We start from the raw sequence: 27,328 nt of genomic DNA on the forward strand, positions 1-27,328 counted from the left end.
TCCCCTTGACAACCCTGAGGAGCAGAACAAAACATGCAGTACCTCCCACCTCCCTGCGAAATCTGCATCAGAAGACATCAGATCAGTTCATCTGGCAATCACCAGGGGGCATACTGGAACATGGAGCTCTCCCAGCTACAACTGCACCTCAGCAGTGGCGCAGGTATGCATCCAGCCGTCTCAGTGAGCTTTCAGCAGTGCAGCTATGTTCTCTGGGGAGTGGTAATGCAATGTGCTCCACCAATGGAGGAGTTAGAAAGCCAAACTGCCCCTTCTTTTTGCTACAGTTTAGATGACATTAGGTGTTGGAAGTAATTTCATGCATTCAAATGCCTGTGTATGTAATGGGAAAACCTTTTATCAGAGGCAAGAAAATGAAGCGTCAATATATACACAAATATATATTTACACATGCAACTCACAGAGCCTGGCAAACACCCATTCTCTCAATGCCCGTGGCTATAAAGGATTACTCATCTCTGAGCACAAACACCCATTAAACAAATACTCCTCAACCACTTCCCTGCATCTCACAGTCCAATGCTGGTGAAACATCCACTTTTGTTTGGTCTGGTCCAGCTTTCGACCAGCTTCACTTCCTAGGGAGAGCGTTACTCCAGTCCAGAAGTGCCTCTCCAATTACTGTCACGTTCACCTTTACTAGTGATGGGCCAGGGGACTTCTCCACAGCCCTGTAGGGCTCCAGCAGAGGTCCACTGATGCCACTGCACTGTTTCTCATCAGAACCACCTTTACCTCATGCGTAGCTCGCAGTAAGCAAGAGCAGTTACTGCCCTTGCCTTTCCTGTTCATCCAGAACAGCTCCAGACATCTCCACCCTCAGGAACCTAATTTGTAAGTATGTAGGTATCCAGTTAAGATGTTTATGGGCATTTTTCTGTCCCCCAGAAGAACTGCTAACACCTAAATGCCTTAGAGATAGCTTGCAGATAAAAAGCCCAACAGAGCAGCTCAGGCTGAGGGCTTGCCTTTGGATGCAAAGACTAAAGCTCAGGCAAGCACGTAGGTAGAAGGGGTACTACTGATATCCTAAAGAAAACAGAATTTTTAAAATTTTCTGCTAAGCCGTAACAATGAGCTACGCGAGCCTGGCAAAACACATTGTGCTGGCCAAAGGCAGGAACTGAGAGATAGGGAAGCACTTGTTTTTCGAATATAACCTTGAGGGGAGAGCTGAGAGACTGATCAAAGCAAACTTCCCACCTCAGAAGCCGCTGAGAATGGGGTGATAAAGCGTAGAGTCAAGGAGAACAACTAATTGGGACGTTGATAAGAACTAAAACAAAGTGCCCAGTAGGGGAACTCTCCTTATTATAATACTAAAACTCAGGCCCATAGGCCAGGAACTGGCCCCCCTCTATTAAGTGCCTTACCCTCTGAGCATGCGTGGTAAATTGAAAGTGAGCTGTACTGTTACATTGAAGAGAGAATGAAATTAAACAATTATTAGCTGAGGCAGGTAAATATTAGCTGTGACTGACACATTTAACTGTATGAATGCCTCATAGTTTCTCAGTGCAGGGTGCTGGCTTTGTGGGTTACCACCTAGCACCAATCTTTGCACAAAAATGAATTAACTAAAATACCTCCGCTCTGCGTGTAGTTTGGCGCTTTGCACACCGGATGAATGAACCCGCTGTTCGGGACAACACTATGACGGTCTGAAGGGACACCTTCCTCTCTCCAGCTGTTCCCTTACATAGGGAATACTGTGAAAAAAAGTGGTTTTAAACCACTGGACTTTCATAAAGTTTGTACCTGACAAAATGTCTGTTTATTTCATTATTTCACAACCTTTCTTTAACCCTGTGTTCCTCCATAAGAAAAGGAGTATTTCTGTCACAAAAGTATCATTGTGCTTGACAAAAAATTCTGAAGCTAGTAGAAGCCCTTGGGTATGTAACCACCAACAACCATTTAAAAGCTGGGAAAGATAACAGGAGGCTGTGAAACCCATCTGTATCAGGTTTTAATCATCTACATTTCTCACTTATGTCAGCACTTGGCTAAATCAAAGTCACAGTCTCAGGGAGATCCTATGTGGTAGGAGCAAGGCCGCTACAGGTCAGTAGTGCCAAAGCAGGAGCTGTTTGTTGTTTTGGTTCACTGGCATCTCTCAAACAGAACAAAACAAAAGGAGACATTTTATTTCACTTTACAATCGTTTAAAATTCTTTTTTACTAAAAAAAAAAACATGAAGGGGGCAGGGGGGCCACAGTGCCAGACACAAAATGGATGAAGGATGGTGGAGCTCCACACAGGAACACAAGACATTGGTCCCATGAGCTTCAGAGGGTGCTGCCAGTCTTGCCATGCTATGTAGCACAGCCGCTGGTGTGCAGTTCCTGCCCAAGTTCAGATCATGGCTGTGCTTACACCTGCAGATTGCTAGAGCATAAGCACTGTACCATTTTCATACCCAAGCACACAGCCAAACACACTGCTTGTTAAAGAGAAAAAAATTTAAACCAGCAGAAAGCCTTGTTTCCTTAAAGGGGTTGGAGGGAGCTTAGATGGACTGCATTGGAACATGATTTGCTGGGTGGACAGGGAGGCAATTTCTAGAGTTCCTATGAAAGTGTCTAGGATTACGGTATTCAGGGCCTTCTGCACGGGGAGAGATTCAAGTTGAAGCTCCTGCTCTCAATGGGGCAAAGAGAAGATCTGACTTCTGATGGATGCCTGAACAACCAGTCTAGAAAAGTGTCTACTGGTGCCTACTTCCCTGAGCTTTGCAAAATTTAAGTCAGGGGTAAGCTTTCCACATTTCTGGAAGGGAAAAAAAAAATCCCATGTTTTCAGAGGAAACTATGATCTGACCGCTAACCCAAAGGCTGCTTCAGCTGTCCCCACTGCTCCCACTACACCATTTCTTCTCTGTATGTAAACATTTTGCTGGGGAAATACAGTTTCTCCTGCTCCCCCTGCCCCCACCCCCAGCACAGCCAGAGTGACCATGATGTTGCATCACTACACACATGCTGCTGACTTCCAAATGATCTGTCTGGCTACCCCCTCAAATGGACAACTAAATGCAGCTGGCTATGATGGACTGCAGCAAAGATGGATATTGCAAAAAAAAAAAACCAGCACAAAAAGCAGAAGTAGTACATTCATCTCCTCCACGCTTCTGTCTGCTCTTTTTTCCTTTATCTCTTGTGCAAGTCATTCCCCTCCTTACTCATGTTCTTGTGATAGTTCCTTTTCCCTGGCCTCACTCCGAAGTTTCCTTCAGTGTCAATTGTCCTTTCCCCTAGAAAATGCCTGTATTTTCCACCAATGATTTTGCTGTGGGTCAAAAAGATGATTGTCAGCCACAGCTTAGTGCTGTTTTGCAGCTGCCAATGAAGTGTTTCTCATATAGCAGGAGAAGGGAAGAATTAAAGTTTCACTAGATTCAGATCATGACCATATGCTTGAAGCCTACTAGTAGATGCTTCTGATACTTCTAGTCTCTGCATCTGTGAGCTTGTACCACACGCTAGCAGACAGACTATCAGAGAGAGCAGATAACTCCAATGAAGTCCCACAGCAAGTACTGTCCTGTTCTGCCTCCCACCACCCTTTTGAAGTTGTGGAAACCAGGGTACTGTGGATTTAGCTGGTATCCAATTTAAAGCAACAGAAACTGCAAAGACCATATCATGGCTCAGGGGAACTGCACATGTAACACTGACTGCTGTTGACACCATGTTTACAGAATGCAGACAGGTTGCTTTACTTGTAGTTTCTTTATGTAAGCAAGCTCCTCCTCTTGCCTGGAATCAGTATGAGGCACACAGCTACAGAGTACATAATATTTTAATATTTTTTAATAGATATAATACCCTTCAGTATAACATTCCCACAAATAATTTTCATCTGTTAACAAATAATGCATGAATTAGTAGAGCACAGAATATTGTTGTTTTCCACCTACTTTCAAAATGTATTGCTCTAATCACAAGCACAAAGGTGGCTAACAATCCATGTGAAATACCCTAATATTAGCAAGCACCGTATGTAACCTCATTCACAGAAATAATGTAAAACCAATCTGTATCACGCTATTGAAAACCAGGTCTTGATCACAGACAGATATGTGCAGCAGAACCACCTTCTAAGCCATAAAAGACAGTTACCAGAAGAGAAAAGGATAGCATTGTCTAAATCAGCACTCATGATACAAAACTGACAATCAAACTACAACAGTTCCAGTTTTATGTTTTTACCAATTCACTCTGCGGCAGCCAGTGCAACCCCTAACTTCTCTGTTCCTTATGCTTTCTCATGGAACAGTGTTTCGAATTCTCCAGGATAAAGATGATGTATAAAGAACAGGTAATGAAGACAGGAATACATTGACAGGTGTGGGAGCAAAATGATTACCTATATTCAGAACCAGAGACAAGGTTCTTCATCCCAGTGAGATGCACTCTAAGATAATCAACCCCAGATAACCAGCAGAGGAACATTATAAAAGTTTTGTACAAAAAAAGCGCAGCAGTTTAAAAACAAGTAAGTGAATACAGCAATGCCTAAAAGTGCAGTTTGTCCAAACCATCTACATTTCTTTTCTTTAAAAGCAAAATTGATTTAGTCATGTTTTTTAAACAAACCTCCATATTCACTTTTAAAAACCTCTGACATATTTTTAATCAGTATTTTTCAAATGGATTAATCCAGTGCCTCAATTGCACATAGTGGCATAGCCAAATGTGCAAACCCTGACCACAGGCACATATGCAAGTCCCACACCAAAAACACTAGGGCTCTCCTTTGGCTAAGGGTAAATGGCCCAGGCAAAACTTACCTGCACTGCCTTGGTGCAAACCCTAATTTGCTTCAGCAACATATTAAGATCTTGTCTACCTTATTCTTTTCTTTCTTAATCAAGTTTTCTGATTTTTTTCAAGGGCAGTGAGGAGGAAAAAGTACAGACTTTTGAAAAGAAATCTAAAGAAGTTTGAAGAGAAAGACTCCGTGAGCCAGTCACAGCACTTTTAAAACCTGCATTTTCAAACAGCAGACCTTCAATCTTCTCTTAGAATGCGACCTATTTGGACATAAATGCTCAGTCTTGACATAAACGCTACTTTTCTTAGAAAGCTCAAAAACTGCACAAAAGAACTGTTCTAATGGGTGTCAGGCCATTGCTCTTTCTTTAGCGGATCTCTAATTCTAACTGTGGTAGTGCTTCCCTATTGACACATATCAAAGATGCTGTCTGCAAGGCAGCCTTTGGCAGCCTGAAGTTGGATTGAACAGAGTGGTTCTGTCATTTGCTCCACACATCATTTGCAGATCCCTTGATTAAAAATCTGTTGCTGAAGATTATCTTAGAAGCAAGTATCTGGTAACTCTTTCTGCCAAACATGTTAGAAACAGCCATGAGTACTGGTTTTGAGTCATTAACAGTCTGTTAAGACTGCCATAGAGAAATGCAAAGGCTAGATAAGCAGCGGATCCCGTGATTCCAAAAAATACATTCTTAAATGTGATGGCAAGCATCCTAAGAATCTGCAGGGGGCCAAGATAAAGGCAGATCAAATGACTGGCAGCAGCAGAGGAAGCAATTCCTTTGCAAAACTCCAACAGCAAAAGAGGCAATTCCTTTTGGGATGCTGTTGCCAAGCAGTTTGGGGCAGTTTGCCTCTTCACTGTACCTTTAAATATGAACTCTCCCTAGGGTTTTTTCTTAGATCAATCATTTATTGTGAAGAATCAAATTTTGCTGGTGTCAGATTGCAAGATAAGGATTTTCTCTCTCTCTGGTTTTCCTGCTGCTTGACAGAAATTTCCAAATTTAAAGTGTATCCATGCACCTTTTCTGCGTTGATTTGAAATCTGAGAGGAACAGTGCAAAAGAGCAGATGTCACGGCAAGCACATTTGAGATCCTCATCTACACCTCAGGCTGGAAGACCTTTTAAATATAATGTATTTCCTAGGGGTCTAACTGATGATTATTTCTTTTGCCCCAGCAGAAAAGAGCCATCACTCCCCCCTCCCTACAAAAAGGAAAAAAACACAGTCGTATGTTCCCACAGGACATTGACTCCATTGAGAAGAAGACAAAGGGAAATGAATTTCATTTATAATGTAGGAGAAAATTAATACAAGATAAAAAGGTAACAAAGTGTAAGTCAGAGAACAGTATGCTGCTTGAGGATGTCAAAGACAGGAAGAGAAAGATTTATACTGGTTTTGAAAGCTGCTTCTTACTTGGAAAAACAAGGACTAATTATAGTTATTTGCGCTCGGGGATGGCTGAAAAGAAACCTGCTGCTTCTGCAGTTTCAAGACTTGTGTATCTGTAGCCTGTGATTTCCCAGCAGCCAGTAGGCAGATTTCTGCATCTACGAGAAAGGCTAAGACTGAAGTGGAGACTTCTCTTGGATTACTCATTAAAAAGCAGCAAAATTTTGCTAGAGCCAGGCAACAGTGGAATTAGCAAATACTATAAGCTGCAAAAACAATAATAAATCGCAGCTCACACACATGAGGACCTGTAATGAGCAGCCTTTAATACAGAGCCTTATAGATGCAGGCACCTGCAGACTCAGCACAGTTCCTGGAAAGAACATAAATGTCTAAGGGCATGAATGTGGCATGAAAAGAATGGTTTAGAGGCCACATTTAAAAGCCCACCGTAGAAGTCTGAGATGCAAAGGCTTTTGTTGACTCAATGAATCTAAGTGTTACCTGTCTTCACATTTAAAATCTTTTACACTACTCAGTTCACTACAGCATACCTGCACAAATCTATCTGCTTCCTCCTATTCATATGAACACCAAGATTTGGCTGGTAAACCTTCTATGCACTGCATGTTCCTTGGATATTGTTTGTGCCATGCCCATCTTTCCCAGAACACCAGAGCACTGGGAAAACATGTTCCTTGAGGAGGACTGAGTCTGCCTGTAATCTTCTTCTGCCTACACGTCATCATTCTGGACCAGTAGCTACCAGGTAAGACCTACCTAAGGAAAGCTTGCACTTGCATTTTTTTTTTCCTCTTCTATTCAGAGATGAGTTCAGAGAACATCACTGCTCTTTTCTAGTGAAAAACACTTCAGTGATTCACTCTGACAGCTGCCTTCAGCTCCACTGATTTTCCAATGCTCATAACATGTTTTAAGAATTAACACTGTAAATGAGTATTTAAAAAACCATTGTTCTATAATTGTTTAAATCTGCCTACAGGGAACAACCTGCAGGCATGCTGAAAGGGTTTAGATAACATGCAGATCTGTGAACACTGAGCTCAACCAAGCCTGGCTTTCCTTGGATTTGTATCTTGTGGTTGATCTGAGTTTCTAAGAGAACCTGAGCATTGCTGTTACATGAGCTCAGCTTTTAGCAGGCACTTGAGACTGACTGCATACTAAGCAGTAAAAAATTTTCATTGCTGTTTGCATGTAAGAGAGAGAATGTGCAGTGAATTCTTCTGTATTACATGTTTCCTAAAGCATGGACAGAGCATTTATAACATCATTTACTTGTGCAGTGGGTTCTCTGGTGTCTGACAAGAACAGCGGCTGGATTCTAGTCCTCAACTGCCTGCTGTCACCAAACTCACAACATGACTTTGTGATTCCTGTTGCTCTTGAATGTGCCTGGGGGCAAAGACATTATGGGGAAGTGGAGAGAGTTTTTAGCAGGCTTGTTTCTTTAGAAAACAGTAAAACTGTGAAACAGTTACTTACAGTAAGTAATGCACAAGGAACATTGAATTAACACAAATTAGCTCAGACAAAGTGATGCCAAGCAAGCAAGGGCAGCGGGAGAGGGGTGCTGATCTCCTCTCTCAGGTGACCAGTAACAGGACACAAGGAAATGGAATGAAGGTGTGTCAGGGGAAGTTCAGACTGGACAGGAGGAAAAGGTTCCTCACTGAGAGGGTGGTCGGTCATTGGAAGAGGCTCTCCAGGGAAGTGGTCACGACACCAAGCCTGTGAGAGTTCAAGGAGTGTCTGGACAATGCTCTTAGTCATATGGCTTAGTTTTAGGTAGTCCTGCGAGGAGCAGGGAGTTGGACTCAGTGATCATTATGGGTCTCTTCCAACATGAGATAATCTAGGATTCTACGATTCTACATCTTGACTCATATTCCACCCACAGCAAAGCATACCTTAACAACGACAAGGGATAAAAAAGTGAAATTTGGGGTAAGCGCTCCAGGCTATTAGAGGCTGCAGAGCTAAGATTTTCCAAAGGGACAGGAAATCTTAAAAAAAAAAAAAAAAAGGCAAAGAATAAGCTCCTGATATCCAGAGAGCGGAGGGCCAGCATTGTGAAATAACACTCTTAGGTATGGCAGTTTCCACAAACTGTACCAAAGCACTTCAAACTGTTTTCATCAGGCCATTATTCCTATGGAGAAGCATATCCCAACTACAGAGACTTTACCCATACAGAAGAATATTTTAGGGTATGACTAAACACAGGAAGCAATTACTCAATACCCAAGACAGACTTCTGAGGAAAATATCTGGGAAGGGAAATGCCAGGTACCAGATTAAATGCATGGAGGCAAAAGTATTTCACTATCATACTGATTTACTATAATCTGCTGGGACATGTTTATGGATAAATGCAGAACAGAGTGACATCTAAATGGGATTAAACTGGATCACTTCTCATGTTAAGGTAGTATTCTTGCTTGCTGATACTCTACAAAGTATTCTGGGTTCATCGCTCCTGTGATTACAAAATGACTGTCACTTAAGCTTTACTTTGTCACTCTACATGAAATCCCTTTTCAGTGCACGAACTCTGCCTTTTGTTTTGGAGGATGAACCTAGGCAAAGCCAGAACTGGTACTTGCATTAAGTCATATTCTCAGATAAGAAATACTTGTTATACCTTATCAAAGATGGTGTGGCTTTTCATTGCAAAATGCCCCAAGCCAATACATGAAAATGTGTTCAAACAGTCTGGGGTGTTGAAAAATATGAATCAGTTCTGCTGCAGTAATTATCAGGATGTTGGACAAATAAAACAAACTCCCAGGAGTCCCACCAAAATGCAGAACAGATCAACAGGATCCTAAACTAACTCAAACAATCCTACTTAATCTCAAACACTGTTCGACTGACAAACAGAAAAATCATTTAAGAAGGAAAAACAAAAATAGGATGAAATTGCACCTTCGAACAAGAAAGGGAATCGCCACAAAGGCAACGTACAGCTGGAAATTCCCATCTACCTTGCTTCACACTGAGCTCCTGTGCAGACAAAGAGCGGATAAATAATAGTACTGCTGAAGAGTTGTTGGATACTGGCACAGCCATACTAGGAAACATTCTTACAGCTACTGCTTTCAATCTCCTCATGAAAACGCACAATGTACTCATCTCTCGTCTCCTCTTTCTATTTTGAGTCAAAACACAAGAGCAGATTCTAAACTAATGTAAATATATATAATTGCACTAAGTTTAAAAAGAATAATGCTAAGTTGCTCAGGGTGAGAACCTGGATAATTCCATAATTTCAAGGGAATTTCACAAAAATATGGGGCAGAATGCTGAATTCCTCAGAATATCTGGATGCATGCCCAATTTTGAGCCTGTTTTATTCTAATAAAAATGAACATCTGGCAGGTTAAAGCCATGAAGAATAAAGGAACTAAGGTAGTATTTGACAGAACTGGAAGGAGCCAGGTTTCATTTAGCCACAAAACACTCAAATCACCATTCCGAAACATACTGCATAATCACATAAAAATAATTTTATTCATTTGCCGGTAAGGGACTGGTATACTGCAAAAATGCAGAACTACTATTAAAGAAGTATTTCCTTCCCTCTGGGCAGATAATTGCAATTGTTACTTATTTGGCATTCCACATTCACCTGGCTCTGCTTTTTTTGTGCCTGAATGAATATTCCAGGTTATAGGAAAGGACAATTGTACACATGGAAATAAAATAGCAAGAATTCAGAGGAATACAAAACAAAATGGAATTTCTTATCATCTTCATTAGCCAAGAGCCAAACCGAGTAGGTCATTTTACACAGCTAAAAGGGAAAGCTGAGAACCATCTTATACCACCCCTACATTCTTGTTATGTTAGGCTTTATGTAATGTATTGGCACAGCTGATTTGTGCCTGTTAGCCTGAAACATCTTCACCGGACTACTCCAATCCATTTTGCTCTCTTTTCACTTCTCCAGGATGGCTGCAGGAGAGACTTTTATATGAACTGTGATCAAAGTCACGCTAAAACATTCCAGGATAAAAGTTGCTTAGGAAAATCTGGGCCTTTGGAAATTACCTTCTATTAAGAACTGACTTTATTTCTATAATCCTTTCTTTGTTGCTCTATTAATATTTTTTGTACTCCTGGTGGCAGATACTGAACTTCCCCACCCTTGCTGTGAAATTCTGACTATAACTTCAATTACTTCGTAAGTGAGATGGAAGAAACAGAACAAACTACATATATACATAAACATGTATTATACATACGTAAAGTATACAGTTTTTCACATCATCGTGATCCAACGAGGACACCAGGGAACATAAAACATGAACTGCAACTGAAATAAATCAATTGTACTTCCTCAAGGTGGGAAAACACCAATAAAGGGTCACCCTTCCTTATTCATCTGTGAAACTGCAGGAAAAAAAGCTGTATTTCTGGACAAAATACACACAAACGTTTGGGGAAGGGGAGGAGGAGCAAAAACAAAACTTCAAGAGCAAGTTCCCCTTTTTTTGTGACCATGAAGGTGCTGTTTTTGTTAACCCTATAATGGAAGTAGCTCCATAATAGCCAAACCACAAATACTGTCATCACTCTCTGCCTCCTCAGACCTCACCTCTGTCAGAGCCAAAAGGAACACATGTCTGTGCTGCCCACAGAGGCATTTCTCCTGCTGCTAGGAACTGCTGTTGTGGAGGTACTTTTGCAGTGCTGACACTTGTTCCTTTCCACTAGACCTCAGCACTGAGATCACCAAATGATTTCTCAGGGTCTCCTCTGAACGTCATCTGAAGGCAGCAGCTCTGTCCTTGAAAACAACGCAACCATTAGATTTTTATTTTCTTTTCCCCAGAGACTTTTGTAACTCCCTAGCAATGCTGTCACTAGGAAAAGAAATACTTCCATCTGGGCTAGAGATCATGGATCTGACAGCTCATGCTGGATTATGGCTGAATTCTGCTGAGTATTAAATGGCCCTGCAAAATAGTGCAAGACCTGGGAAAACAGGAATGGTGACTGAGAACAGTTAAATCTGAGACTACACATAGAAACAAGGAGCATACTGGCCCACATATCTGGCCCTGTACGTACAATTGATTGAGACTATACATACTGGAACAAACAAACGAGCTTGGATGGCTTCTGGCTGTGCCTTATCATGCCCAAAACAAAGAAATCTCACCAAAAGATTTAAAGGACCCATCAGTGATATGTAGCAGAAGATGTATTTTATAATAAATGGTTTTTCATTTGACACACCATCACAATTACCTGCATAAATGCTGGATTTTTACAGTAACCTTTATGCTACCTCACTATTACAGAATAAAAGAAAAAACAGTTTAACTTAAGGTTACACAGAATTGTTTATCCAGGGCTAACAATTTCCTGTTTCTTCTACAGATGAAAACACTTAGAGATAACGCAGACGTTGGTATGTGTCTAAACCAAACAGTTTCTCAGTATAGCACCATGCATGGGTACAGATCTGCAGTAAAAGCAGAGCAACTTCAGCTGGCTTTACCTTACTTGGCCTGGGTGTGGAACACATCTGAGGAAGCAGAGCAAAAAAAATCGGAAGAAAAAGGAGAATTTCAGTGTTAACTGAAGGAACACCAGTGAAGGATCATTAGAAATGTCTCTAGAATTTCTCAGTCCATAAGGGTGTGTGGTATCAATGTTGCAATTAGTTCGACACGATGCTACGTATAAAATAGAGCTGCTAGATCACTCCATAAACTTGAGTGTAAGGATTATAAAGCTGAGTAACAAAAGTACTCCTACAAACAGACACTTCTCACTCCAAAGCCCTGTTCAAAGTGGAATCTGCTAGGACCATCTTCTCCTAAGAAGTGTTTTTGTAAACCAGCTATCTGATCAGACATCTAAAGGTTAGTATTTGCAGTGAAAATCTTTCTAGCATCATGGTGTATTTCCTACTAAAGAAATGTCAGAGAACTGGCCTTCATTAGCAATACTCTTAAACCAGATAAATTTCACTGTACAACCTTGCTTCTGTAATGGACAAAAGTAAGTACAGCCACTATAATTTGATGTTGTTCTTTCTGTCCAGGCCTGTAATAGTTGTTCTGAGTAGAACTTTCAAGAACCTTCTTCTAGTCTAGCTACATCTTAATTTCCTACTGTTTAAACTTTTTTACTTTCCTAAGAAATAACTAAAAAATATAATTGAAAAGCTTGGGAGCAACAGAACAATGTTTCTGAAATAGAGAGCCTCTAACAAACAAATTGTTAATATTTGCACAATTATCTGAGGAGGACAAGGCTAATTTACTTCTCCATGCTTCCCACATTAAACTGAAACAGATGTAGATGGAAGAAAGATAAGTACACGACAGATGAAGACAGGCTCACAGCCAGAGGTATGTCTGCCAAGAGTGACAAATGAGGCAGAGCGAAAGAAGGAAACTTGCAGGATTGTAGCTGTTTAGAACTTAAGATGGCAGGGAGTCCCGCCTCATTGCTTCTCCCTTATCAGTCCGTTCCTGGGTATTAATACACTGCACCGCCCTGCTGTGCAGAGATGTCCAAATGAGTCGCTAAATACATTATATAAGTCCCAGCACAAGTGTGGATGTTTGGTAAGAAGAAACCTTGCTCTGGAAACTTTACCTTATGAAAAGACAAGCTAGGTAAAGAAGATGCACACAGAGAATAAAATAGAAAATACTTGTTGAAGGTTAAATGAAGACATCCAGCTTTCCAACTACACCCACTGACAAGATGGACTTTATTTTCCCAGTCCTGCATAACGTACTGGAACACTGCTGGTCTCAGTAAAAGGTGAAGAGACTTTTCTTTCACAGAGGATGGCATGTCTGCCCCTTTAAATCATTTCCTGCCCCTCCTGCTCTCCCTTATTCAGGAACCGCTGTCCGTGAACTCTCTCACAGGACCAGAGCAGCAGGAGAATGAACCAGAATGAAGTGGTACAGTTTGTACTGCTATGCCACACCTTGGCAACCTATTCCACTGAGAAAGGGAATTACAAGCAGAATGTGTGAGAATGAATTCTGCAGGAGAAACTGAAAAATTAGGTAATAGTAGCCCAGTATGAACAGTTAAATTGTTCTTCTCAATCAGTGAAAGAAAACATTACGAACTCTTAATGACTGGTGTAGACAAGGGTGTTCTTACTCAGCTACTAACTACTGAAAACTTACTAACTTGCAGGGCAGATGTAGTAAGCAGTGGAAATGTTGGATAACAGAAATGGTGTCTGCCCAGATCTTAAAAAAGCACCTCTGTTAGATGCAGCAGTTAAAAGCTCTCTCATATAACTTTCATTGTAATTCCTCTCTGTTACCCACTGTCTGCTGCTACACTTCAAAATACCCTTTCAAACACCTAAAATAAAGTAACACAACCTAGAAACACAGAATGTCTAAAATTCTAAAACCATCAGGAATCAGAAACATTTAGAATTCCAAAAATGGGTATCATATATTGAAAGTGGTAAAACACAAAACATAACTGGAAAAAATTACAAAACTGAGTAAAACCCAAAACTCTTGCTTCTTCGTTTCACTAGTAAACAGAATGATTTTGCTAATACATTTCAAAACAACTTCTGAACAGGAGTGGAAGTAATCAAAGGCATTTGGTTCTTTCTTACAGAAGGAAAAAATATTAACTGGGAGTATGCCATAGGAAATTAGTTAATTGTACTTTATTAAGGGTCTCTAACCAGATGTTACACACCAGCTCATTAACCAGACAATGATTTAATGGCTTTACTTGGCTACAATTATAGAATGGAGATTAACAAAACTGCACTTAACACAGGTACCTCCTTATTTAAATTAGTTTCACATGCCATTAAAGCTACTCAGCTTTTTGGCAAACTACAGTTTTATAGATTGGTATATTATTTGCAATTATTGCTAATTGCTATGAGCAATGATTGCAGTATCTCTGGAACACATCTGTTGCTGACACTACTTAAATGTGACAATTTCATGGCTAACAAACCTGTACATGTTATTGAAGTACCATTACCTGTAAGTGTTTGATCAAAGTCTTCTACATTTATACTTGGAAATACAATAGGCACTTTATCTGATGTAAGGGTTGATCTTTATTTTCTCCCATAATGGGCCAGTTTGTGTGTCCCAAGGTATCTAAAGTAGAAGTCGACCCCCAGAGAGTCTCAGCTGGATCAGGGGATTATTCATTTAATAAAGCAGAATACAGACACTCATCAGGCATTCACGTGGCTGGAATAGCTGAAAGCCTGTGGCCAACATATGGGACACATGCTAATGCCTCTGACACAAACCTGTTTGTGAGGGAAGGTTCTCCTTTATACACCACACCATGTGAAAACAACGGGGGACAATAAATACCTCACTTCCAGTAACAAACAGATTCAGCTTCTCGTGCTATAGTACATATGTGCCGTGGAGATACATCCATACCCGACAGATGCTGGCTTTGGTAAGAAGAATGCATTTTTTCTATGCTCACTTCAGGGGATAACACATCAGAGAAGAGACACATTTTCATTCTCTGGGAATGATAACGCAGTCCCTGTTTGTGCCATGTCCATTGTAGCCGATAAATGTACAGCCTCACAGTCTAAAGCAGCAGATGGGGAGTGCACTGTGCTGTGGAGATAAGAGCTGGAGAATGAGAAGAAATTCCAATTAAAAGAAAAAATACTTAAAAACCATTCAAAACTCAAGCATGGACCTAACAGAGAACTCACATCACTCATATTGATGGGATAAATGACAGAGTTTCTAAAGTTTTTTGAAGGCCTAAGGTGCTGGTATAAATTCTGAACATTACAGCTGGTGTGAGATGGGTAGGAAGCATTCCCATAGGGACTGATGACTACCTGACCTACATTAATCTTGGCATCGACAACACTCGTGTCCAATGCACATCTTCAAAGTTTTGGCGCTGTCCGTATGCATCTCAATGGGCATCACATATAAAAGGAAGCAAAGGATTAAGAGGAATGAAGCAAGGTGAATGTGTGACAAGGCACATTAATAATAACAACCATAGGCTAATGCACTTTTTAACTGGAAAAAACATAGTAGTATCTAAGAGCATCAGCAGTCAGGCTGTGCCCTTTGTTAATCCAGTGTCAGACTTTTATTCACTGTGGAACAGTTAAAACTGCTGTCAGCAACCATGCTAGTGGGAATTCACAATCTGTCCCACAGCAGTAATATAATCCCATAGGCAGCAGACATGTGGCAAACTGGTGAGCATGTGACTACAGTGGTTCTTTGTGACAGAAGCTGCAGAACAGGAAAGTTTATAGGGACCCCAAGAAATAATCCAAGACCATTCACCTGACACCATGGCAAGATCAGCTGTAGTTGTGTTGTTCCAGACAAATGTTTGTTTAATCTGCTCTTGCAGACCACCCAGAAGCCATGGTTTCACAGCAATCTGTCCCCATGCCTTCCTCTCCTACTGTTCAGAAGCACACCAGTATACTGCCATAGATAGCACCGTACCATGGGCACTACGGTCAGGAGGAAGTTGGTCTTTCTATAATGGCTTTTTGTATGTTTGTATATCGTGCTTCTTGGCAGTCTCTTCCCTGCCAGCCTAAGCAACTGGCAGATTACTCTACTCGCATTTGGATTAGATGGATCTCATGTCTCTCTTGTCAAGTTCCTCTGCCTCTTTCTCCTGATGGGTCCCATCCTTCTTAGAGTACAGTGCCTAAAACAGGACCATGGCTTTACAACTGGACAGGGCAGGACGCTGATTTCACAAGTTTTTTCAAATTATATTCTTACTTAGAAAGGCATTAAACTGGTGCTCATTTAAAACTATTTGTTATTTATGAACATTATACAGCTACTTCTTGTGAGCACTGTGAAGGGTCTCATGACAAATGACACCTGGTTTTCCCTTCTCTGCCTCCTACTGGGATGGGGCAGCTTCAATTTCTGTGAAGGATTCTGTCTGATGTTCTCTAAAACAGGAGAATGGATTCAAGAATTTCTCTGTACTTGGAATCAAGGGCCTAAAAGATACTTGTTGAATTATCAAGTCCTGGCCCCCAACATTACACCACATTAGAGCATGACCCCTGTCATCTCAGTACTCCATGTACTCAGCTCCCTAAGCATGTCACCTGGGTTTTTTTTGCTCTCACTCTTTTTAAAAGAAGACTGAAGTGGAAGTTCAGGACCTAATCCTCTCTACACTCATTCACAACTGCTTCATTCTCATACTTGATTCTTCCACTACTGCCTATTATCTTAAATAGCTCTCCTGTCTCTGTGATGCTAATTGATTTGAGATAGGTTTAAAAAGTATTTAACATCTCTCTATCACATTTGTACCAGAGAAACTGAAATAACTCAGGAGCCTTTCACACCATGACAGCCTGGGGATGCCCCATCTCCTGCTATAAGCCCTCTGCCAGGAGTGTTAGTTTAGACAAGAAGACAGTTACAGACCCGTCTGCCTCAAATGTCAAAGCTGACTCTGATAATATTTTTCAAAAACCAAAACCAATCAACACTGCAAGCTCAAGTTTACCACTCCATCCTATTACCAAAGGAATCCCGAGATCCCTTTCTTTAATTACTTAAAGGAAAGAAAGACACCATGGAACCTTTATTTTGGAATTTAGATTTTAAAAACTGATTTGAAATTTAGACCACTATGAATAATCCAAATAATCCTACTTTCTCCAGTCCTGTGTAAGACTAGCTGCTTCTATTTCTGAATACCAAATAAGCAGCTTAACCAATCACTGCTCTGCACTTCACAGCCTCCAAGGTGGAGGCTCCTGACCTTTCAAGGAACTTAAGTCAGACGACTGTTCTAAGAGATAAACGTATTAAAACAAAAACAAAGATGCATTTTTTTAGTCAGGAGATTTTACATATATATAGACATTCACAACTACTTAAAGGCACATGTTTGTTTTCCCTCTGAAAGGAAGACAGTTATAAAATTACTACCCCTGCATGAAGGATCATGAAACAGAAAGAAATCAATTTCTTAAAAATTTCTAACATGTTTTTATTGTGGCCTTTAGCTAAAGGTCAACCACTGCTGAAAAACAATCCTTTTAGGCCTTTTGAATAAAGTTGGGAAGACTAGAAATTGGGTCCTTGTATAACAAAAGTGGATCAACGTTTCTGCTGGTATGACTTCACTTTCAGAGTAGCACTGCATGTAAACCTCATTTATTAGTTACCATTAAATCTAAAAGACCTCTAAACCAAATTACTGGTGCTACTCACTGTCTGAGTCCTTCCTTTATTAAGATGAACCCCGTACTTATCAGATGATTCGCCAGTGACTGTAAAGATACAGAGGGCATCAATTCAAGCAATGGACAGCGTTAGAGGCCATTGAAGGAACTCTTGATAATAGTTTCTAACCACCCAAGAGGCCTAAACCAAGCAGGCTGGCAAGAAAAACTTACCTGAAAAGAACAACACATATGCTTTGTGCAGGAAGACTACAAAACCAGAGTTAGTAACAATACATACCGTGCTGCTGAGAATGACAGGAACAGTATAAGGCAGACAGCAGCAACTGACCCTAATCCAACAGCAGTCATGTATTGCAGAGTGGGTGATAAAGCTGAAAGAAAATAGCAAACAATTAAAACAAACAAATACCAAATAGGTAGCTCCACCTGGTGACGGACCAGCTGAATCTGCTCAAAGCTAAAGTACTGTAACAAGACTCAGATGCTGGACTTACTGCTCTGTCAAGTAGTAATGGAGCTGACTATCTAATAGTTACTGTCTAGCTGAGGAAGTAAGATTAAATGGTGTATTTCTCCAAAGTGATTATACTTCTCCATCCCTCAGTTTCCTACTTTTTAAAAAAATTTTCTTTTAAATTCAGATACTCAATGTCAACATTTTCCCCTCTCATCACTGGCAATTTAGTCTAAATCACATGCCAAGGTGGTCTCTGGTGCCAGAAAAACCTAGTGCTTTATTAAATGGCTCAATGCATCTCATTCAAAATTTTTTACAATCTGGCCATGATTTCTCTTTCCCATTCTATTTTTTTTCCCCCAGTGACAGAATAGAAATAAGCCTGGCAATGACAGCCTTACCCAAGCCCATAATACCAGAACCTAGCCAGGAACAAAACAGAAAGCTTACAGTGATTTGCTATCAAAACCAGAATTACTGAGGACTACTGGTAAAGGTAACCTGAGAAAAAAAGAAACTCAGTCCCTTCCCGCCACCTCTATCCTGTTTTCAGCATCAGTCAAAGGTTACCCATTTCTTACTGGATTTCCCAGATATCTAGGATACCGGATCTTATTCCTGCAAGATTCCACAATTCTACTGGCTGTTAAATCTTGCAAGCATGAGTAATGTTTTAGCAAAAATTTAAATTCTTGCAAAAATGGCACATATTCAGTGAAATTACTGTGTATGTCCATGATGAGACTCCAAGTGCCTGAACATCAGAAAAACAACTTCTGTTACTTCAATTTAACTCTTTTTTTGGCTCATCAGAATGTGCAGGCACAAAACTGGCTGGGCATTCACCTGAAACATCCTCAACAATTGATCTGAAGCACAAAACACCACACAGAGCCATGACACACACCTGACCACTTGACCACCTTTGCCTAACACTGCTCAGAGAAGCGAGGATTTTATCTGTGCAAGCACCTCTCACCTGTGAACTTACTGCGAGTCTGGCAAAATAAAGAATTTTCAGACAGCAACCCTATGAGGAAAATCTGTTCAATCTACAAGTATGTTCAGTTTTGGCAGAAGTTACACCTGTCCTTACATCACTGTAACAGCAGTTTCTATAAAGAAGTTATGCATCTCTAGAGCAGAGATCAGCCTTCCATAAAAATGGCAGAACTGTCTTCCCTTAACATTGTAGGGTATATTTGGTGAAAAACCTGCAAAATTCATTTTACTTACTTGTGACAGAAGGAAGTGTGCTTTTAACAGCTTTATACCACTTTTATGACAATGATTTATCATACAATGGGTAGCTTTGTCTAGACAGCATCTGAAACAGGGCCACTTGGTTTATATTTAATTTACTGATTTGCCTTCCATACAAGCTGAATTAAATAATATTCCTCAAAGGATTCAGTGAGCCAAAAATACTCTCTGCTCTCCAGCAGCAGAAGCACAATAGGCCAAGGACTAGGCTAGAAGTCCATTCAATATAAAGACAAATGGATTTACAACAGAAAGCCAAAGGCCTGACCTTTCCTGTAAATGTCTTCCAACCCCCATTCTTTCCATCCCAAAAATCAAAATCCACTTACACTTAAGACAGTCTCTGACAATGCTCTGTAAGCTGATAAATGACAAATTCAGAAGAGGACAGTTTTCTATCTTTTCAGAGTTGTTCTACAGCTCTTGCCTACACAGCTTTAGCAATAGAGCCCTCAAACCTAGGCAATCCTTGATCTTAGCCGAGTCTCAACCACAAATTGCCTAAATTACATTCTAAGTGTAGCAGTAAGTGAATTAGGTCATAAGAGTAAACAACAAAAGGCACCCCAGAAATAAACATAGAGTTGTCACTAGAAGATCAGCAATAGCAATAGTCAGACATGGGTTTTGTGAACAGTGGAGGAGATGCACCTCAAGCACTCCATGCCCCACAATTTATTATCATTCCAAAGTACTGTCTCGTTCTCCAGTGTCACTGCATTTCCTAACTCCAATTTGTGAGTCGTTCAACTCAGAAACAGAATTTAGAGTTTGCAGGGGACTCCAGTAGTGCCACTTTCTTCGTCAGGAGAGGTGAATGTTTGCTTTTTGCTGAAACATGATGAAATGGGTGAAGACAGTACTCTCTACCATGATGGAAAGGAAGGAATTTCATCTGTAGTGGCTTCCAAAATCCTCTGAGGAAAACTCATTCACTTGAAACATTTTATAGTCAAAAAGAGAAACAAAGATAAAACCATGCTGAGAAAATCACAGGCTTTTAAAGTTATGCCACTATACTTTTAAGAAACTGTATTTGCAAGTACAAAAATTAGCCATATTTTCCATTTTTGCATGGTGTCTTTTATTTTCCTAAGTTCATAGGTGGGCCTAATTCTCCAAGGACCACCTGAACATACCAAAATAAAATAATGTGGCTTCTAAAACTAAAGAATGTTTTTTTTTTACAAAAATCTTTAAGCCAATACTGAACTACCTTAAAACAGGCTTGTAACCACATCTGTGTTTCAAATTCTTTGTGCACAAAAAGTGCTGTAAAGATTGGATGTGATTCATAAAAAGGGTAACACTGAAAACCATGGAGAAACAAGAATATCCATTTTAGAATGAATTGCTGAATCCATTAGAATGGAACACCAAGGTGCAAGGCAAATTTTATGCCTCCAACCTTTCCAATCCTCGAAGTTAACTAACCATTAATGGCAAATGAAAAAACAGCCACAGCAATTATTGGTTTACGCTGCCAAGCAAAGCCATGATAACTTCCCTTTTCTCATTGAAGGAAAAGTTTACTCACTTTTAATTTGTGCCCAAACAGCACAGGACTGTGTTCTCACCTGAAAATGAAAACATAAAAATCACTGTTTCTCATAAGAGAAATTTATTATTGCTAACACCCCCTGCAAGAGCAGCCACCCACAACACATTGTATTTTATTACTACTGGGGATGGAGTTTATTATTGCCCTGGTAGCAGTTCTAGCTTGTCTGAAAAGATTTATAAACTACAGAGATAAGATTAGAGAGAGAGCTTTGATGAAAGGCTGGATCTGGTCTTTTAGGTCATCACTCCTAATTTCTTTCTACAACCTAGGCATGCAAGTAACCTGGAATGATCTTTGAAGCTGCTTGGATGAGAATTCAGAATTTATAAATGCTAAGATAAGGCTGAATATCCTGCATCAACTCTATCCCTATGTAGAATATATATGTTAAAATATGGTACTTAATGGCATATTTTTCAAATACTAGATGTAGGGGTTTTTCAGTTGTGACAACTTGCTTCGTAATTTTTTAACAATTTTTGTAGAATTCTTACAGCAGTTAATGTTCACAGTAGTTGAATAAATGTTTATCATGGGTCTGCTTTTGCAGACTTGTTTAACACGCTTGTTTTTTCTACAGTACACTTTGGTCCCTGCAGAGCTTTCTTCCCCCCACCACTTCACACTCATACATACACAAGAATTTCTGTTCTAAGTTCTATTATCTGTTGTACAATTACTGTGAAGTCTATTTTTGTAGTGCTTCTATACGTACTTTCCTGCTAAATGACTTTCACAGACTTTCATGGAATACATACAAATGTATTATTCATGTTTTGGTAAAATCTGTATTATGCTACTTTGGATAACAATATGTTTCTATGAAATGGAAAGCTACATTTTGAAGCATTTGCGCAAAAGGACAAAGGCACATTTGTATGCTTAATCTTACTTTTGTGTGTCCACATTCTGAATAGTTGAATCTCACAGTTTCTTAAACTCTCATTTTATAAGGAATTTTCTGGTTATGCACTTTATACTACATAGAACTATAAATCCCCTCCTCTGATTAATTAGCACCTCTCCAGAAAGTTATCAGTGAAATTACTGCTCCAAATACTTGAGTATCCATGGATCTCACAGTCCGTATTTCAACCTGGATATTCTCAGGTAGCTATCCTGGAGACAGAAACCCCTTCCACAGCTGCACACTTAAAAGAGTTATTAAGAAAAGTGAAAACATTTTGCCATGCCGATATACTTTTCTCAGATAATTTTTATTAGGCTTATTTTAACAGACTTTTGTCACAGTAGGGGTTATTTTTATTTCAATTTTCCAAAAAGCTCATAGCTTTTTTTCCTGAAAAGACTGCATGTCATCTTCAGCTTTCATGGTCCTGCTCTTACTTTCGTTACATGCACAAACTGTTTGATCCAAAAAAGCTGATGCTGACACTGAACAAAAGCTATGCTAAAGAAATGAATCTCAAGTAAGTTTAAACGTCAAACATCTTTTTCTAGTTCTTGCCCTTCATTATGAGCCTTAGCTCTCTGTAGAGCATGGGATCCATAAAGTAATCACCGGAGATTAATAGGTACCAGATGGGTTTGGGTTATTTAATTAGCAGTATCAACCATGGAGAGGACTCTTCCAAGGGTGGGCAATTTATTCCACTTAAGTAAGGTTTTAATGATAATGACAGTAAGTTATCATTTGTTCCCAAATCCTCCCTTGGTCTCCATCATCCCTATATTCCAATTGCCAAAGTCATCAATATGAAAAATGGTAATTTCCATTATCTCTGACTTCATAACTGCTTTCCTTGTACACCCCCAACAATCTCCTCATAGATGATTTGACCAGCCTTTTAACACATCTGAACGTCCTGCACAAATGAAATATGTGTTTTAAATCCTCCACCTTGAAAAATAATGAGAAAGTAAAAATCACACAGTAGACACTTTTCTCAGGACCTCCAGATCTAAGCAAGGGATAAATGAACATGGACTCAATAAAACAGAAGAGCTTACTTGTCTTAACCATGTCCACACAATTTTACCTAAACTGATTTTCCCACCCTTAACACAAAGACAGCATCGGGTATATTGAGGAATAACAGTAATAAAAAGTCACAACCAAGCCATGATTCTTCAGCCTGTATGATGCAAATTGTACCATTCTCAGCATGAAGGGGGTGGAGGACGCCAGGACATAAAAGTGCAATAATGAGAACATTAGTTAGGAGTCCATGACATATATTCCTAATATGTCGCTATTCAAATGGAAATGTGTTCACAAGTAAAATACACCACAGAAATGTTTATTTCACATGTATTAATAACTGAGGGCCAATTAAAAAGCAGATTTTTTAAAAAGCGGACTTTTAAATACTAACTCTTGAATCCAAATTCAGTTACTTAAGTAATCAGATTTTCAGAAAGTCTCAAAACTCAACAACCCTCAATTTATAATTCTGAATTTCTTTAACTTCTTAATACGAACAACTGCACAAAACACAAGGGCATGAGAATTGAAGATAAACCAGTACTTTTAAGCCACAGGTCTAAGTTCCATTTCAGAGTTGCAGAGCTGGGAACCAAAGCTGTTTGGTATTTACAGTCCTCATAATGATTCGTAAGTGTTGTAACTTTGTGTACTTCAAGTAACAAAAGCCATACAGGAAAGTGTGTGGTAAGGAGCTGATGCTTTTTAAATGGAAGGAAGTGAGGAGTCACGTCAGTAACAGAAATAATACTCCATTAAAACAGTGGCCTAGAAGATGCATCTGGCAATGCCAGATATGAAATATCAAGAAATAATCTATATGAAAAAGAATAATGGAACTTAGAAGCAGTTTAACAAGCAGCTGGCAGAGCTCAACTCAAGTAACAATAGGAAATGTTCCCCAGCATTGGAAAATACTGAAAGGAAAGAGCTAGGGAAACTAATGCATAAAACCCAAGGATACATAAACTGAGTTCAAGGATGTATTTAGGAGTGTTTGAAGAGGCTAGACTTGTACACATCGGACTCATTAACAAACCTGCTCCACAGCATAAATTTTCCTTAAAAATACAGTTTGTTGCCCAAATTTCCATATATTTTGGGCTAACTTAACATTATTTATGAACCAAATGTCTTCAGATGTAATTTCCCTACTTATTCCCTCACACAATTAACTGAAAATTTATGACAACCAACAGACTTGTATCAAGATCAGAAATCACTTTCTGTGCTATAAAAACTTTGTTAACTGTTGTTAAAACAGATGCCAAAAAAACATATGCTGCACAGATTAGTCGATACCAGTAACAGCTATTATATGTATTTGTTTTGTTTCACTTGCTTTGGACTGAGGCAGTTACATTTCTTAATAGAAGCTGTTTTAACTTACTGAGATTTGGGCATAGGCTTCCAAAATTGTGAGTTCTTTACGACTCACAGATCAGTAGTGGCATGCCTTCTTGTTTTGTGCTGTATACACAAAGCCCTAAAACTCTATTTTAATTTTTCTGGGTGGCAAGGTGAGGCACAGTTTAGGCGTTTTTTCTTTAGTAGGGGTTGCTTTGTTCTTTTTTTACTTTTGACATTCAGGAGCTGCATGCACATGAAGAGTCTATCACCTAGTCCATATGAGAAAAACTTCCTTCTGCTGAGACTTATATTATGAAAAAATTACAAGCTGTTGACCCGAGACAGATAGCAACTAGTGGCAGAATGACATCATGGGAGGCAAGACACTGGAGCACAAAACAGTTGAGATGTTCATTTTAGAAACTTTTTGTTTCCAGTTGAAATACATATTTAATTTAAAATGACAAAAATTAATGCTAGTAACATACTTTTTTTCACAAGGATTTCCCAAGGGAGCTAGAGTTGACATTCATTTCTACATGGAGGGTAACAAAGACAACAAAATGTATTTTTCCTTGTCATTTGGAGAACTGGAATATTTTGCTATAAACCATTCAATTAAAAATTAAAATGGGTGAATTTTTTATTGCTAAGGAGTAATTTTCAGATTCTCATACTAATCTCTTTTGCTACATGCTGGCCCAATAAAGACACCCTCAATTACTGAGGGCAGTGATGGCCCTTCATTTTTAGTCTTCTCCATTGTTTGCCATTTGGCATCCAGAGTTGCTCCAACATTACAATGACATAAACATCTGTAAGGAATTACAAGAGTTATTTAAAGAGCTTCAGATTTAATATAATTCTGTCAACTGAAAGATCCTTGCAGCATCATAGAAATTTAACACAAAGGTAACATTTTCCTCTTTTTTTCCCCAGCAACATTTCATTCAACAGGTTTCAAGAAAAGGTTTTAAAACATTCATTACCTTATTCCACTCACTTATTATTCTCAAAAAAACGCAATAATCTTCTCCCAGCTTTAAAGGAGCATTATAAAACTTCCCATAGTAATGTCTGTCTCCAAGAGCAATTGACATGTTATCAGCAACATCCTTCGCCCGAAATTCAGCTGCCACATATCCTTTAACGTCAGTGGTGTTATTAAAGAAAGTTGCAGCAGCAAAGGAGTCACAAATAAAAGTGCTTTGCAAACCCAGAGGAAGCACAATCACTTGATAAAGACTAGAGTGAAACAAAGAAAAGTAAATATTAGCCCTCACTTCAATGTACTAAGCTTGAGACATGCATTAATTCACATTGTCTATTTGCGGCCTCTTGACTGTTTTTTTATTCTCATTGTCCAATACAAACGTTTCTTGTACTAAAATATTTCTCTGTATGTGTGTTCCATTGTGTTTTGAACCAAAAGCACTGCATGCACAGCTTGCAGAGCTGGTTCTCCTCATCACATGTGCATTAACTCTACATGTTTATTCATGTTCAGAAGAGCATCAAACTGAGTTATTACAGGCTATCTCTTGCTGCTCTCATCTAACACAAGTTCACCTATGAAACAATACATCATTGGCCTCTAAAAATTATTCATATTTTTTCCCAGAAGCAAGACTTTTTCTGTTTAAAGAAGGAGAGGACAGATACCATTTGGAAAAAATGAATCAAATCTGTCTTCAGTTCTCCCAAAACTATGTTTAGTCTATGGTACCCAACCATAGGAAGACTAATTATCAGGGCTGTTACACTAGTTATTTCCTGAAACATTATTAGCTTTTAAATATTTTCTGGTTTGGTGTAATGTTGAGTTAAAATTACTTTTTCCTTTTATCACAAGCAGCGCTTAGTAAGGTATAAATCCTTTTTCCCTAGAAATATTTTTTGGTAGTAATACACTAATATGGACACGCTACTTCAGAATATGCATAAACACAGACATTGTTACTGACAGATCCAAGCACAGTTCTACCTTTGTAATTTTTTTTTCTTTTCCAACAATCTCATGCAGCCAGTACATTTTTTTTTTGTCTAGGAGCCAGAGGAAATGGTGAACAATCTACTGTGACTTCACTGTGGATAAAGGGGAAAAAAACCAAACCAAAAAAACTAAAACCAACAGTGAAAAATCAGAATTACCAAAACCAGAATTTTGTTCCAGAAAGCAGGGAAGAGTCTGAAGCCAAATATTACTCTGCTAAGGGATGAGAAACTGGGAGTTACAGCTTAAGTTTTCTCCCATTGCTAAGAAAAATAATCTAACCCCCACAAAAAGTTCCAATATGTAAGTAACATAAATCTGCAGAACGTTTTTTGAAAGGGTGAAGAGTGCTCAGAGACAAACCTGATCGGTCCATTTCGTTCTTCTGCTTTCCGGAGTCTGAGCAAGGGTGCAGAACCTTTTACAGCAACAAATTCTACATCTGGGAAAAGGGGATCTAAAAAGTAAACAAATACCAGTGCTTCAGAGAGATTTTAGAAATATTTCAGGCATGAGGGTTCCTAGCTATTTTTCCCCCAAAACATCCTCTGTTAACTGAGCCTCAAACTCCTGATGGCTAAAGTCTGCTGGCAACGTAAACAGTCTGGTCAAGAAAAACACAGAGCAAATACAAGCATGACGGCATGGCAGCCCCAACTCAAACCCCTGTGTTGAAATCTATCTGCTAGCTGGGAAAAACAGAGATGCCCAAAAATGATGGTAGATACAGAGAAATGAGGCAGTAAAGATTTGTTGGAAGAAGGAGTATTATTTATTAGACTAACTGAAATGGTCAAGAAAAAACCAATCAAACTCCAGGCACACTGCCCACTACAAGAAATATAATGGTATGAATAAGGGAGAATCTGTTAAGTGCCAAAAGCACTTTCAAGAAGGCAGCTTCCTTAGCTACTGCTTACAGTCAGCTAGCAATATCCAGTCCCCTAAATTGGATTTCAATATGGGTACAGAGCTCTAATTTGTTTTAGTGGGAATTTGCATCAAGGCCAAAACTGAACAAACACTTCTGCCTCTAATTTCAAAGGCAATTATGACAGCTGCACACTGACAGAGTCTGGTGCTGTGATAAAGGAAACTACCACTACCAGCCTGGAAGCAAAAATGAAAAGGGCTTCAGCATGCATAACCAAGGGGACAGAGTGTGAAGCAGAGATACTACCTACCTCAGAAGTACAAAAGAACTAGCACAGATATTTACAGGTATGGCTAGGCTGTTTAAAAACTGGTCTATCAAGCTGCTGATGTGATATCTGACTGAAAAGTAACAAATGCAGTGCTTATGTAGAGAAAACCAAGGCTTCAGAGCA

At 39.4% G+C, this 27,328-nt stretch overlaps 1 protein-coding gene across 3 annotated transcripts in view; it reads right to left on the minus strand.

Moving 5' to 3' along the window:
* Positions 1–3,807: 3,807 nt before the first annotated feature.
* Positions 3,808–27,328, minus strand: part of SUSD1 (sushi domain containing 1) — a 63,026-nt gene continuing 39,505 nt past the window's right edge. For 2 of the 3 annotated variants that reach the window (XM_064438839.1, XM_064438837.1), the window contains 5 exons: positions 26,364–26,457; positions 24,997–25,252; positions 20,686–20,725; positions 17,706–17,799; positions 3,808–14,849 (listed from right to left, as the gene is read on the minus strand). In XM_064438839.1, coding sequence (XP_064294909.1) covers positions 14,711–14,849; positions 17,706–17,799; positions 20,686–20,725; positions 24,997–25,252; positions 26,364–26,457 — 623 coding nt within the window. In that variant the 3' untranslated portion in view covers positions 3,808–14,710. The remainder of the gene's footprint in view (positions 14,850–17,705; positions 17,800–20,685; positions 20,726–24,996; positions 25,253–26,363; positions 26,458–27,328) is intronic. The other variant, XM_064438838.1, reaches the window with a different exon arrangement.

Source organism: Phalacrocorax carbo, chromosome Z (genome assembly GCF_963921805.1).
Source record: "Phalacrocorax carbo chromosome Z, bPhaCar2.1, whole genome shotgun sequence".
NCBI lineage: Eukaryota > Metazoa > Chordata > Aves > Suliformes > Phalacrocoracidae > Phalacrocorax > Phalacrocorax carbo.